This window comes from Danio rerio, chromosome 6, assembly GCF_052040795.2.
Source record: "Danio rerio strain M-AB ecotype USA chromosome 6, GRCz13ab, whole genome shotgun sequence".
Lineage (NCBI taxonomy): Eukaryota > Metazoa > Chordata > Actinopteri > Cypriniformes > Danionidae > Danio > Danio rerio.
Genome location: NC_141026.1, coordinates 42,404,137 through 42,418,313, shown reverse-complemented (window position 1 = coordinate 42,418,313; position 14,177 = coordinate 42,404,137). Strand labels below are relative to the sequence as shown.

The 14,177-nt window shown below is 36.6% G+C and overlaps 2 protein-coding genes across 7 annotated transcripts in view; both read left to right on the top strand.

Annotated features, from left to right (window-relative positions):
- pfkfb4b (6-phosphofructo-2-kinase/fructose-2,6-biphosphatase 4b) overlaps positions 1 to 14,177 on the top strand; it is a 514,755-nt gene that overhangs the window by 263,111 nt on the left and 237,467 nt on the right. The window lies entirely within an intron of this gene.
- The window catches only part of col7a1 (collagen, type VII, alpha 1), a 127,376-nt gene that overhangs the window by 70,736 nt on the left and 42,463 nt on the right, over positions 1 to 14,177 (top strand). For 5 of the 6 annotated variants that reach the window (XR_015493959.1, XR_015493960.1, XM_087257677.1 and 2 more), the window contains exons 45-66: positions 115 to 150; positions 249 to 293; positions 386 to 421; positions 539 to 574; positions 682 to 714; positions 896 to 967; positions 1,087 to 1,146; positions 2,902 to 2,937; positions 3,050 to 3,130; positions 3,614 to 3,649; positions 3,729 to 3,773; positions 3,865 to 3,936; positions 4,624 to 4,668; positions 4,767 to 4,802; positions 4,900 to 4,941; positions 5,032 to 5,112; positions 5,190 to 5,225; positions 5,772 to 5,807; positions 9,086 to 9,166; positions 9,256 to 9,291; positions 13,100 to 13,171; positions 13,283 to 13,327. Coding sequence is in view for 3 of the 6 variants with exons in the window: in XM_087257677.1 (XP_087113803.1) it covers positions 115 to 150; positions 249 to 293; positions 386 to 421; positions 539 to 574; positions 682 to 714; positions 896 to 967; positions 1,087 to 1,146; positions 2,902 to 2,937; positions 3,050 to 3,130; positions 3,614 to 3,649; positions 3,729 to 3,773; positions 3,865 to 3,936; positions 4,624 to 4,668; positions 4,767 to 4,802; positions 4,900 to 4,941; positions 5,032 to 5,112; positions 5,190 to 5,225; positions 5,772 to 5,807; positions 9,086 to 9,166; positions 9,256 to 9,291; positions 13,100 to 13,171; positions 13,283 to 13,327 (1,098 nt within the window). In the remaining 3 variants the exon portion in view is untranslated. Of the gene's footprint in view, positions 1 to 114; positions 151 to 248; positions 294 to 385; positions 422 to 538; positions 575 to 681; positions 715 to 895; positions 968 to 1,086; positions 1,147 to 2,901; positions 2,938 to 3,049; positions 3,131 to 3,381; positions 3,407 to 3,613; positions 3,650 to 3,728; positions 3,774 to 3,864; positions 3,937 to 4,623; positions 4,669 to 4,766; positions 4,803 to 4,899; positions 4,942 to 5,031; positions 5,113 to 5,189; positions 5,226 to 5,771; positions 5,808 to 9,085; positions 9,167 to 9,255; positions 9,292 to 13,099; positions 13,172 to 13,282; positions 13,328 to 14,177 lie in introns of those variants that run through there. The other variant, XR_015493961.1, reaches the window with a different exon arrangement.

The following is a 14,177-nucleotide window of genomic DNA, read 5'->3' as shown; positions in this document are numbered from 1 at the left end:
TTTCTGTTCATCATCTCTTTAAAGGTGTTCTAAGCCATAAACCCATCGTCTTCTAGTTCAAATGAAACAGGTAGATTTTGATCTAATTTTTTAATGAATTTGATGTTTTTTTAGGGAGACAGAGGCCCGTCAGGTCCAGCAGGAGACAAGGTGTGTCATTAACCTCTGTGAAAACATGTATATTCTTATTAGGGGGCTATTATGGGTAATGCTGTGCTTGTGTGTGTCGGTTTTTGTTTGTATGTTAGGGAGATAAAGGTTCAGCAGGCCCCTCTGGACCTCAAGGACTAAGGGTGAGTGGCTGCACGAGACATGATAAGTCACAAGCCATGTGAAAATGCATGAGTGTACATGCATGTTGTAAATTATTTATATGTGCCTTCAGGGTTTGCCAGGGAGCAATGGCCTTCCTGGAGAGAAAGTAAGCGAGGATGTCAGCTCCACAAACATCATTAATCTCAGTTATCTGTGACCAGTTATTATATCTTTATTCTTTTGAGTTTAAACCACATTTATATGTGCCTCTGTCTGCTGTAAGGGTGCTGAAGGTGCAAAAGGGGAACCAGGAAGCAGTGTAAGCTCACAATGTTCATGTTATTCTTAATTGATATGAAAATTTTATGCAGTTGTAGTGGCTCTCTTGACGTTGTTCGCTGTTTCTTCTTCTTTTTTTTTTTACAGGATCCTGGTTCATTTGGGAGAAAAGGAGAACGGGTATGACTTTTGAGAACAATGGCTGAGTCTGAGTCTGTCTATGTCAGATAACAGGCTTTCTATTTTATTCTTATGATAAGTCTTTTTTTTGTACTGACATTCACATGTGCGAATCCACAAAACTTTTTAATGCCAAGGAAAAAAAAATCCATTCAATACTCTTTCTTTTCTTCTTTTTTAGGGTGAAAGAGGCTTTCCAGGTCCTGCTGGAGCTAAAGGTGACAAAGGAGATGCTGCACAAAAAGGGGAAAGGGTGAGTTTTGTGATTGAATTGAAGTTTGTGATTGAATTGAATTGAAACCATCTTTTATGATGAGACAGTAAAGGCACTTAAATTCATTTATGATTGAGCATTTCTAAATTGTTCCATAGGGGGCTCCTGGAGCAGGAGAGCCTGGCCAACCTGGACCTAAAGGAGACCAGGGTGATCGGGTAAGCAAACAAGACAGAGAAAAGACTCTTTTGAGGCCTTGAGACAAAGAACCATATAAGTTTATAATTTTAAATTTTGAGTTATAGGATTTTTTATTCATTTGGATTGGGAACATCATTCATTTTATTAAAAAAATTTTCGGCTTAGTCCCTTTATTAATCATGGGTCACCACAGTGGAATGAACCTCCAACATATCCAGCACATTGTTACGCAGCAAATGCTCTTCCAGCCGAAACTTATCTCTGGGAAACATCCACACACACTCATTCACACAACATACACTACGGACAATTTAGCCTACCCAATTTACCTGTACTACATGTCTTTAGACTCTGGGGGAAACCGGAACACCCGGAGGAAACATGCAAACTCTACACAGAAACGGCAATTGACCCAGCCAAGGCTTGAACCAGCGACTTTCTGTGAGTCGATAGCACTACCTACTGCGCAACTGCGTCGCCCTGGGAACATTATATTATCTATTTTTTAATCAACTTGAAGATCGACAACAAAACCTTTTCAATTCTGAGGAAATAACATTTTCAGTGTCAGTATTATAAATGTAAAGTTATTGTGATTTATATTTCTCAAATGTGGAAGAACAGTATATGTCCAGTCAGTGTGGAATAATAGTAGAACTCCAATTCATCATATCACTTTAAACCACTAAAGTTCTGATCCCTTTATCTTAGTTTTAATACAGTAACAGAAACTTCAGGTTAATATTATTTTGTTATTGATAGCATGTTTATTATTATTATAATTATCATAATAATAATAATAATTATTATTATTATTAATATTATTATTATTATTGTTGTTGTTGTTATTGTTATTATTACAGTATGAACAATGTACAATACATAGTTAGACCATCTTACAGTACAGGCAATAGCAATCAATTATTAAAAATAAACAATAAATAAATACAACAATAAATACATGAAATGCTGACATCATAAATATTGTCGTTACTGGCACAGCACACCTGTGTATATACTACTTCAAACTGTTCTTGCACCATCTCACAATATAAATTAATTTATAAACAAATAAAATATGCAGACAATATGCATTGATACATCTTCATTATATATAGTATGTGGTTTATTTTGACAGGTTATCTGTTTTTGCGCTGTTTAGCGCTTCTCTGGCCATTTAGAGAGAGAGAGAGAGAGAGGGGGATCACATCACATATACAGTTCTTCCACTCACTTCTTGGTGGATCTTTCCATTTTTTTGTTCTCCTCTCTGATTTAAATATGGTTTCCAAGCATCCCTCAAAACCTTCCTTACTCTGTCCTTTGTTCATGTTGGCTCTCCTTTTTTTGCAGAGGATTTGGCTTTTAATGTCCAATGCGGACATGACAGCATGCGGCATCTCATTTCTTCTTTGTGGACATAAACATTTTTTTACATGTGACGCTATTTTTTTATTTGTACTTATATTTTGATCGTCACACGCACTTAATTAGCTTTTTTTCTCTTTAATAAGTCACTCTGGATAAAAGCATCTGCGAAATGAATTAGTCAAAAAATATCAATGTAGCTTTTGCTTGTTTGTCTATTGTGCATACCAACTGATGAATTACTAAAAGAAAATTGCAGATTGTACAATAACATCACAAACAGGGATTTTCAGACTCTAATACAACTAATGAAAAGTATGAAATAGATTGCACTTCTACATTCCTGCCATTCTCACAATAATTTTACCATAAATGAATTAATAGCTGTTGATTTATTTAAACAGGGTCCCGGTGGATTGTCTGGAAAACCTGGCGCAAAGGTAAAGTGAAACGATTTTTCTCACTCCAGAACACATTCATGCAAACAACTCTGCATTAGCCTGAATAAGTAGTCATGAATCGCACTCGTCTCTTTTTTCTGTCTGACTTTAGGGCAGTCAAGGTGATGCAGGGGAGAGAGGAGAAGCAGGCAGCCCTGGTTCACAAGGGCCTATGGGGCCCAGAGGGAAAGATGTGAGAGTTTGCACCTATTTATACATGAACACAGGGTCAAAATCTACAGCTGCTTTTAACAACTTTTCGTTTTAATCTGCAGCCAATGCTAAAAGTCATTTTTTTTCTTGAGGTTAAGTGGTCTAACTTACAGTATTGCATGTTCTGAAAGTTGCTGCTTTTTCTTCATTAGCTTTACAACTAATCTATCTCGATGAGGATGTTTTACACTACTAACAATTTCATATTTTCTTCTAACGCCTTTCTTTCAGAGGTAACAAGTAATCAAGGTAACAGGTGACTTCTTTTCTTTTTCTTCAGATGCAACTCTCTTTTTTTATTTTCTTAAACACTGCTATTTGCACTTGTGGCTTCTGAAATACAGAAATCTATTACTATGTATCAAAGGGAATCAGGTGAAGTAAAAAAGCTGTAGAAAAGTATTCTTATAGCATTACATAATATTTTCTGTAGGAGGTCTGATCTCTCCTTTTGTTTCTTTAGGGACTTAAAGGAGACAAGGGAGAGGATGGCATTGCAGTAAGTTTTTTGTTGTTGTTATCATTTCTCATAATTCATGTGCTTTTTATGTATTGTTGCTTTGTTTCTTGTTGCATAGGGAGAACCTGGGTTGCCGGGTAAACCAGGGGAGAGAGGTCTAAGAGTAAGTACACAGATTTGGTAATGTATGTGATGCTAAATTGTTGTTCCAAGTAGTTCGGCCACATCCTAACTGTGGTCTATTAATGTTTTAGGGACTGCCAGGTCAATCAGGTCAACCTGGGACAAAAGGAGACACAGGCGATCCAGGGGAAGATGGACGAAATGTAAGACATACTATATGGCTGACTGAATGTATTACATGGGTCAACGACTATGGTATCTGCGTCATATTAAAGAAAAAATTAAAAAGTTAGCATATTAATACAAAATGTAATTTGTCAGTCCTTATTCAGTGTAATAGATATATTTATGTAAAATCAAACAACATACTTAATTCTGTTTTTGTTAAAATATACAAAATATGCAATAATTTGCACAAAAATAATATAATCTGAGACCCAAAAATTAATTATTTTAATATACCATCACATTTTTCTTGTTCTAAATATGCCTGACAAACGAATTTGAAATTTTAGAGGGTGTTTTCTGTAAAACATAGAAAAAATCATAGCCATATTTTGCAAAACATAAAAAATAAAAGAACAAATATCAACAAGACACGTGTATTGGAAACAATACTTGCATTTATTTTTGTATTGCTTACTTTTTTGGATGCCTGATTTAAAAAATCTGCTCTTTGGCCTTTCTAATGTGAATAAAAAAATACAAGAAACCTGCAGAACATTAATATTATTAATGTTATTAGTTATTATTTATAACTAAAGATAATATATGGCTTGGTTTTCTCTAGTGTTTAAATACAAGCTAAATAAAACAACTGTTCGCTGCAAAGACTATTGGGTTAGTTATTTGTGTGGTCATGTGATCAGCGTTTTTGTTTTTTTTAATAGGGTACCCCAGGCACAATGGGACCAAGAGGCCCAAAGGGAGATCAGGTGAATAATCTAAAACCCGAATCACGAACGTTTTCATGTTTAGACCAACGTAAACACTGAAATAATCATTTGAATATCTTTATTATCGGTTATTATAGGGTATACAAGGTCCCCCAGGCCCTCCTGGAGATGTGGTATGTTTGTAAATCATTTCATTTCTTCAAGTTTTTTTATGCACATCCCTGTAATACAATTTAAATAACCTGAATTTGAAATTGTTCGTTATGTTAGACAACAGGAGAGAAACAGCTGAGGGGTGAAAAAGGAGAAAAGGTACAATGAAATGCTTATAGTGTTAAAACATCGGCTGTCATGCATATTCTGATTTTGTCATTATAATTATGAACCATAATTTATCACCAGGGAGAAGCAGGTGACCCAGGAGAGCACGGTGCTAAAGGCCTAAAGGGTGAAGCAGGAGCTCAAGGCACTGCAGGATCAAGCGTAAGTCAGCGTGGAGATCAGACAGTATGTGTGCTTCAGAGTAATAGGATTTATATCTGGAACTGTTTGTTTTTTAGGGTCCTGAGGGGCAGCGTGGGCTACCAGGAGCCAGAGTAAGAACCTCCTGTAGTTTAATATCTTTTAGCTATTTATGCATCGCTATTTATGAATCTTTTTTTTATGGCTGACTATGACTGTGTATAATATGACTAAATATAGTGATACATTTAAAAGGAGAGTTCAGCCAAAACATGAAAATTCCACATTCATTTACTCACCCTACACTTGGTTTAAAAGTGTGTGAGATTTACATTAACGGTGATATTTTGAAAGATGTTGGTAAGCCTATTAACCCACTAATGGAAGTCAATAGAGACCATCAACCTGTCTGGTAACAAGTATGCTTCAAAATAACTTCTTTAATGTTCTACAAAAGAAAGAAATTCTTAGGTGTTTGAAACATGAATTTTTAGGTGAACTCTTTCGTTAATCTCATTCAAACATACTGTATTGTTATTTAGGAAAGTGTAGTATAACGTTATATAACTGAAATCATACTAAATTACTGAATTATCTAATTCATAAACAACATAACTCAATTATTGGTTGTTTTTAATGGCAGTCGGTATATCTCCCTCTACTTTTTTTATTTCTTCTAGGGTGACCCAGGTGACAGGGGCAGTCCAGGAGAAAAGGTAAGAGAGCTGGTTTTCTCAGTTTGCTATCAGATGTCATGCTTCAAGCTTCTTTCATTTTCCAGAGTAAAGAAGTGTTTCACCCTCATGGCCATGAACACACCAAGGTTTTTTTTTTTTTTTTTTGAGAACGTTAATATGACCACAAGTCATGTATACAAAATATATTTGGTACAAAAGACATGTTTGAACTAAAAGATTTCTGACAGGAAGTGGTAATTATGGTTAAAGGTGGCTTAATGTTAAAACATCTGCATGTCTTAATGCAAAGACTGCAGGTTCAGTTTTATTCATGGGCTGTAATTATTTGGCACCTCAAGATTTGATTAAAGTTTAATTCAGGGAATCATGATACGATTACAAAACAATTTCCAATGCATCAATTTTTCAGCAATGCCTTTCGGCCGCAAATCTTTTTAAAGAAATCATGGAGTAGCTCTGACTGGTTTGCTTAATTAAAAAAAAAGAAGTGGAAGTTTATGGTTTGCTTAAAGGTTTGGTGTTGAACAGGCGTTTATGGGCTTTTGTTTCCACTACATAAATATAATTTTTTATGTGGCAAATCCTCACCGAACTTGTTTGTAATATTTTGCAGTTTACATATTTGGATTAACAATATAATTAAATTGTAATTATGATTGTTATTCATTATTATAATTTCTTCATTAAGGAATATATACTGTATTAAAAATGGATTTGTGAATTATTTTTCCCAGCCCATATTTCTAAGTTAATGTTAATCACTGCTGTGCAAAGCATTTCATATATCAAAAATTATTCTAATATGCTGTATTGGTTTTCAACATCATTTTACATGCACACACACATGCAATCACTGACCACTTTATTAGGTACACCTCATTAGTACCCCTTTTTCCTTCAGCACTGCCTTAAACCTTCGTGGCAGATTCAACAAGGTACTGGAAATTTTCCTTAGAGCTTTAGGACCATATTGACATGATAGCATCACACCGTTGCTGCAGATTTGTCGGCTGCACATCCTTGATGCGAATCTCCCCTTCCACCACATCCCAAAGGTGCTTTATTAGATTCAGATCTGGGGACAGTGGAGGCCATTTGAGTACAGTGAACTCATTGTCATGTTCAAGAAACCAGTCTGAGATGATTCACGCTTTATGACATGGTGCGTTATCCTGCTGAAGTACACTGTGGTCATAAAGGGATGGACATTGTCAGCAATAATCAGCAAGATCCTAATTTGTACCAATGGGCCCAAAATGTGCCAAGAAAATATCCTTCACTTTATTACACCATCACCAGCCGGAGCTGTTGATACAAGGCAGGATGGATCCATGCTTTCCTGGTGTTGATGCCGAATTCTAACCATACCATCTAAATGTTGCAGCAGAAATCAAGACTCATCTGACCAGGCAACTATTTTCCAGACTTCTATTGTCCAATTTTGGTGAGGCAGTGTGAATTGTTGCTTCAGTTTCCTGTTCTTAGCTGACAGGAGTAGCACCCGGTGTGGTCTTCTGCTGCTGTAGCCCATCCGCCTCAAGGTTGGACCTGCTGTGTGTTCAGTGATGCTCTTCTGCATACCTCAGCTTTAACTGTAAAGAGTTACTGTTGTCTTTATATTAGCTCAAATCAGTCTGGCCACACACCTCTGAAATTTGAAAATTTGTGTTAACAAGCTGTTGGACAGGTGTACCTAATAAAGTGGCCAGTGAGTATATATATATATACATATATATATATATATTTATATTTTTGAATGTCAAACTGTCATTCTTTTTTTTTTGAAAATGCATCTTAGCTTGATCAAAGTATTAAAAAATGGACACTTGTATTAAGTGGCAGTTAATTTTACGGATTTTTAGGAGAAAACAGTACGAATAATTAATTTGATTGAAAATAAGTCGTGATGTCTGATCAAATTCCCTTATTATAATTTCCTCGAGCAGGTAATTGAACACTTTGCGCATTTGTTCAAATTACTTTTGCAATAAAGCATCTATAACAGGGCTGCATGATTTTGGAAAAAAGTTACATTGCAAATTTTAAATTTTTTTAATGATGAATTTTTTTATATTTATAATGATGGATTAAGATGATTTTGCAGGTGAGTGAATCGGCATAAAATAAAATAAACAAATTACAAATATAGATAATTATAATAGAGCAAAGACTGACCATATTTAGTAACAGACAGAAACAAACAGAAAATAAAATAATTATATATACAAAAAAGTTGTATAGTCTTTATTGTATAATTAATGACATACAATTAATCTTTGTTAAAGCTAAAAACATAAAGCCCAAATGCTTTAAACTCACAAGCCTTAAAAACACACGCAACTGATAAGCTTTCATTTTATTATGGTTAAACTGAAATGACTCCAAATTCTCATGTGTACTGAACTGTTGTGCCTGGTCAACAATAATCCTGACGACATTCAGCAATGTGACTACTGCAGATTCGCACATTGCATTATCAATGCTAAAAAAATATATTGTGTAGACTCGAATCTACAAAATAAGCAGCTTCCTTAAATATTCCTTCAAAGGCAGGTGGAACGCCTCTGCAAAATAAAACCATTCTATTTTAGAGCGCATCAGTGACAGTATTTTGAAAGTAAGTGTCATACAGTGGATGACAGCTGAGAAATGGCTGAGTTTATAACACCGGCTGCGGTAATCAGTGTAAAGTATAAATATAACTGCTTAGTCATGAATCTCTCCATACCGCAGTGGCTGTGACACATTTCATTACGACAGGGTTTACCTCCCGGGTTTTAAATAGCAGGTCTCACTAGCACTGCAATTATTTGTTATTGGCTGTCGGCGAGGCTGTTTAATCTTTGTTTAACATTTGTGCTACAGAATTGAAACAAGGCTTTGTTGGTTTCCATCGAGAGGAAATGAAATCTCACTGACGTCTCGTTGCTTTTTGCTTTCTGTCAGAGAGACATATAGCCAATTAGTTTGCATCTGACTCTGACCCTCGTGTCTGACGTATACCAGTCTGTCTGTAATTTATCCGTCTGTGGGTTTTTAGACCAGCCTCATTGATTATTACATTGATAAAGATGATGCTTCTGCTTTTGGCATGCATTGGTACAGTGATGTGAGAATTGTTAGCGACGAAGATTGGATCTGTCAGTAAGCCATTTCTCATTATTATTTATTCAAGTTGGCGATGGCTGAATGCTGCTAAAAATTGAAATCGATTTTGACAGTTATGATGAGGGTTTTGGGCATATCTGCTGTATGTGTGTGTCACAGTGAATATTGATTTGTGCATATGTGTGCAGGGAGAACGAGGAGCGGCTGGTTTGGATGGACGCCCCGGTCAGGATGGGAAACCTGGGCCTCCTGGACCTCCTGGATTACGGGTCAGATCACTCCAATTCTTGCATTAACTACATAGTCAAATTATCCCTAATCAGTCTGCATCATTTTCTGAATCTTTTTGGTTTTGTAGGGTGACCCGGGAAAACAAGGGGATCCTGGAAGAGATGTGAGTGCTTCAGTTTGTTGCATCATCAATTTTGACCAAAAATCAGTCCGGGTTTCAATCAGAAATTTCAATTGTTATGCTATAAATAAACATTATTATAGATAAGAAACATTTTTATGGATAAATAAACGTTCAGTTGTGGTTGCACCATACTGTAATTTTGCAAACAGATCAAATTATTAGAATATAAGTAGACTGATTGTTTAGGTAATGTTTAGGGCAACACAGGCTCATTGTGAAAACGTATCCCATATACATTTCTGGAGAGCACGATTTATGTAGCCAGAGCTAAAGCTTAGATCGGGCCCAAAAAATGAAACCCGACCCTACCCGAGGCCGTGCACCTTCAAGCTGACCCAGTCCGACACATTAAAGGTTCAAGTCATCGTGGACTACAGATTTGTGTGTGTTGAGCTTCAGTTAAGACAACGTTAGCTCCTGTTAGCTTTAATTGTGGGGAAAACCTGATAATTTTGAGCTTTTGTCAGCTAATTTCATCTGCGGGGTTTTAACAATTTTTGGGGCGGGATCAAAATCGGTGACATATCGCAAATCTGCTAGTGGAGTGATGATGCATCGGTTTCTCATTATTATTCATAGCTGAGTTTTCTTGTCCTATGAGAAGACCCTACTTCTTAATTATTCATGAGAGCACGTGCTTTCTGAAGGCAAGGCAGACCTGCCAAACTGTGAGACCCAATGACTGGGTGAGACCGCGGCCGCGTACGTGTTTGTTGATCCATGGGGTTTTTTGCATGTTTTTTCCCATGATGCTGTCAGGGCCGATCCAGCAAAGCTGTTGGTTTGCAGCAAGCATTTTTGTCAGGATGACGCCACCGTCAGCATCAGTATTTTTTTCGCACTAGCGTCTGACCACTTACCTTGGTGTGGACGGCTTTTCCCCTTTTAGCAGTTTGCCCAGTAGCTTGCCATGTACGTTGGCGTACTTGAGACACGGAGAGGAGTTTACCACGGCGAAGTCTGGGAGTCTGGGGAAGAACAGTTTCAAAGAGGAGATAAAACAAAAACAAAAGGCAAAAAATACAATAAGCAAGTTAATAACAGGGTGAGAATGTGGTTAAATCTAAAGTCACGAATCACGAGTCACGAATGCTTTTCTGTTTCTGGATTGTTTTTTTAAACAATGTTGGTTGGGTTTAGCAAAGTGGGTGGGCAGGGAGATTGGTCAGTCAGTCGACAGTGGTCTCTAGTGGATTTACGCTGGAACGGTAGGCTAGGGTAGGCTCATGTTGTGCTAAGGTTTTTCTAAGGCAGAATAGGTTGACTAAGAATTAGATATAATTTTAAAGTTGCTTGTACTGTAGTGGAAGGGGAAACTATGTTGCATGACCATCTAAATAAGGTCTTAAGGGGATATTTCACTCTAAAATGAAAAATGTATCATCAATTACTCGATGTTGCAAATCTATTTATGCTTTTTTTCAATTGAATTTTCACAATAATACACACATAACAATACATATTTCGAAGATACATACAGGAAAAACTCAAAACAAAACAAGGGAGAAAAATGGATGAAAAAAGGAAATAAAACATGTCTTAAAAACATTGCTTATTTTCCAGATTATACCTTTTCACTATTCCTTTCTATATGATAGGGCAAAGGATAGGTTCTAAATAATACAAATATTGTCCAAACTTTGAAAAAAAATTTTTGTCCATAAGATGCTCGAGAGGAATTAACAAAAAAAACATCTTGTTCCAGCCTTTAGAAGATGGAGATTTATCATTAATCCAATTAAGTAAAATATTTTTCTGGCTTCAAATGTTGATATATTATGCAATTTCTTATTAGCAGATGAAAAAAGTGTCCATTATTTACAGTATACCCCAAAATCAATGAAACAGGGTCAAAATAACCTTAAAGATCTTTTTATTTCCCCCAGCACCAAAACTTTTGCTGTCTGTTACTTGACCACATACAATGTGTTAAAATACCTACTTCAGTTTTACATTTTAAACAAAGGTGAATTAGAAGGGTTAAAAAGATGTCGGTGGTTACAGGAGATATGGAGTCTTTGTATTATTTTATATAGATTTCTCTTGTACGTGTACAAACAGATTTGCTTAGCATTAGAACAAACATCAACCTATGTTTCCTCATCAATATCAGTATCTAACTCTTTTTCCCATTTGGTTTTATTATGAGAAGGGGGTTGAACATAGTGACCCATAAAAGCAACCCACAGACATTTTTCCTAATGATAAAAATAGTTATCTTATTCCTAACAAGAGTTGTGTTGTTAGTAATGTAATGTCTCAATGGGAAAAAAAATCCTGTTTGAAGAAGATATTTTACATTATTTGTTTTATATAGATACATAGCTACATGTTACCAACCTTCCTGAGAATCCCTTCTGAATCTCATAAATGTTTGGATCCACTTGAGAGTGTGTAAATGTACATTTTTATTTTTGGGTGAACAATTCCTTTAAGCCAGGATTAGACTGTGGGAATTTTTAAACTTGGTTGTAGATTAAGTACATAAGGAGAATCATCACAAAATTCTTCCCTCAAACCTCAAATATGCACACACTACATGCTTTGAAAATTGTGGCAGATCACATGCTACAAAATGTTATTAGATTATTATGCAAGAGTGAGCTGCACATGTGATCTTACAAATCAAATTGTCATTGATGATTTATCAAGCAAAATCTACAGCAGTTTGCAGCTTTTTACACACAAGAGGTATGCTCCAAACAGTAGGGCGTTCTGCCCAGTGCTTTTCTTTGATCTTACGTTTGTTGTACATTTTCCAAGTCTACAAGCTTTCTAGTGGACCAATACAGCAGCTTGTTTTGTGGTTGCAAATAGGCTATTGTATAAATACTGACATTATTATACAGTTATAATCATTCAGATTTAAAATCGTTGATATTAAACATCAAAACCGATCAACATAGGCTCAATCTGAAAACATAGCCCCGTATATATTTCCTGAATTTTGTAGGCATAAGTACGTATGGCTGCATTTCGTCTTTAAAACGAACGCTACAGGGCGGTATGGCGCCGTTCCTTTTCACACTTACGAGCTGACCGTTTACCTCCGTATGGACGGCTATCCTGCTGTTACCAGTTTGTCCGGCAGCTCGACATGTATGCTGGTGGACTTGAGACGCAGAGAGAAGTTGACTGCAAAGACGAGGTTACAGTTTGGCTAAGAACAGTTCCAGAAAGTGAGTAAAAGAAAAACAAAAGCCAAAAAATAAAATAAACAAGTAAATACCAGGGTGAGAATGTGGTAAAATCTGAAAATGTGGTAAACATTAGGCGAGGGCTTTACTTTTTCTGAAGTGCTTTTAAAAATTTTTAGTTGGATTTGGGGAAGTGGGTGGGCAGGTCAATCTGTGCTTTTGAAAACACTATTGGTTGGGTTCGGGGAAGGAAGAGGGTGGGTTAATCGATTGGTCAGTCATTTAGTTGACTTTGATGGATTAATACGAGATCAGCAGGCGTGAATGGCAGTCTTGAGAGAAATTTGAGATCTGAAAAAGCACACACATCGGCCTCTGGTGGATTTGCGAAAACAAAAACTGCAAAAAAAAAAAAAAAAAAACTTAGCACCTGGGACATATTTGGTGCTCTCCAGAAATGTATATATGGGTAAGTTTTTTGAATGAGCCTGAGTTGAAACTAATGAAGCTCCCAGAGATTTTTTTTTTTAATAAATCAGCCTAAAACTCTAGTAGTAGCAGATGAAAAGTAGATGATACTTTTAATACTCTAATTTCAGGTACTTGACACAGCTATAAATCTATTTGGCTAATTCATTTCTGTTTCCTAGGGATTGGCAGGATTAAGAGGCCCTCAGGGTCCCCCAGGGCCGCCTGGGCCCCCAGGAGCTGATGGCACACCTGTGAGTTATAACTTAGTTTGTGTTGTGAAAAATCAAACCCAACACAAATTCCTTTGCTGAGTCATAAGCATGTGCTTTATCATATCAAAACAATATTTTGCTTTATTTCAGGGTAAAGCAGGGGAGGACGGCAAATCAGGACTGCCTGGAAAGACTGTAAGTGAAGTTATAATTATTCATTCATTCAATCATGTTCTTTTTGGCTTAGTCCCTTTATTAATCCGGGGTCGCCACAACGGAATGAACCGCCAAATTATCCGGCACATGTTTTAAGCAGCGGATGCCCTTCCAGCTGCAACCCATCACTGGGAAACACCCATACACTTCCATTCACACACATACACTACGGACAATTTAGCCTACCCAATTTACCTATATCACATGTATTTTGAACTTGTGGGGGAAACCAGAACGCCCAGAGGAAACCCACGCAAACATGCAAACTCCACACAGCAACTGACTCAGCCGAGGCTTGAACCAGCGACCTTCTTGCTGTGAGGCGAGAGCACAAACCATTGCGCCACCGTGCTGTCCAGCTATAATTATATATTCTTTCAAAAGTATATTTACATCTACAGTACATGCTGGGTACATTTCTCTTGACATTTTCAACAACTCCATTGTAATATAAGTCGCATGCAGTGCTTTCCACACATAAACGCTTATATTAATGGCCGGCCATTTATATAAATTTTTTTTTACCAATATTATCATCCTATTTCACCTTTTTTGTATCCGCCAAAGATAACCAAACATCCTCGTTCAATTAACCAGTGGAAAATCTTCTCTCGCCCTGCACATTTCATACTGCTCATTGTGTGCGTGAACTGTAAACAACAGTTCCTCAGACAGTCTCACGCGCTCTAGAGACCCACAGAGATGTGACTTTTTTAGGCTTGAAAATGCATTCAGCAACTTCAACCAATGATTCTAAATCTCCTAAAATGTCCGGGAGTCGATTTTGGCTTTGGCTTTCTAAAGTTGTTGCGTTTTTGCATTACTTTTT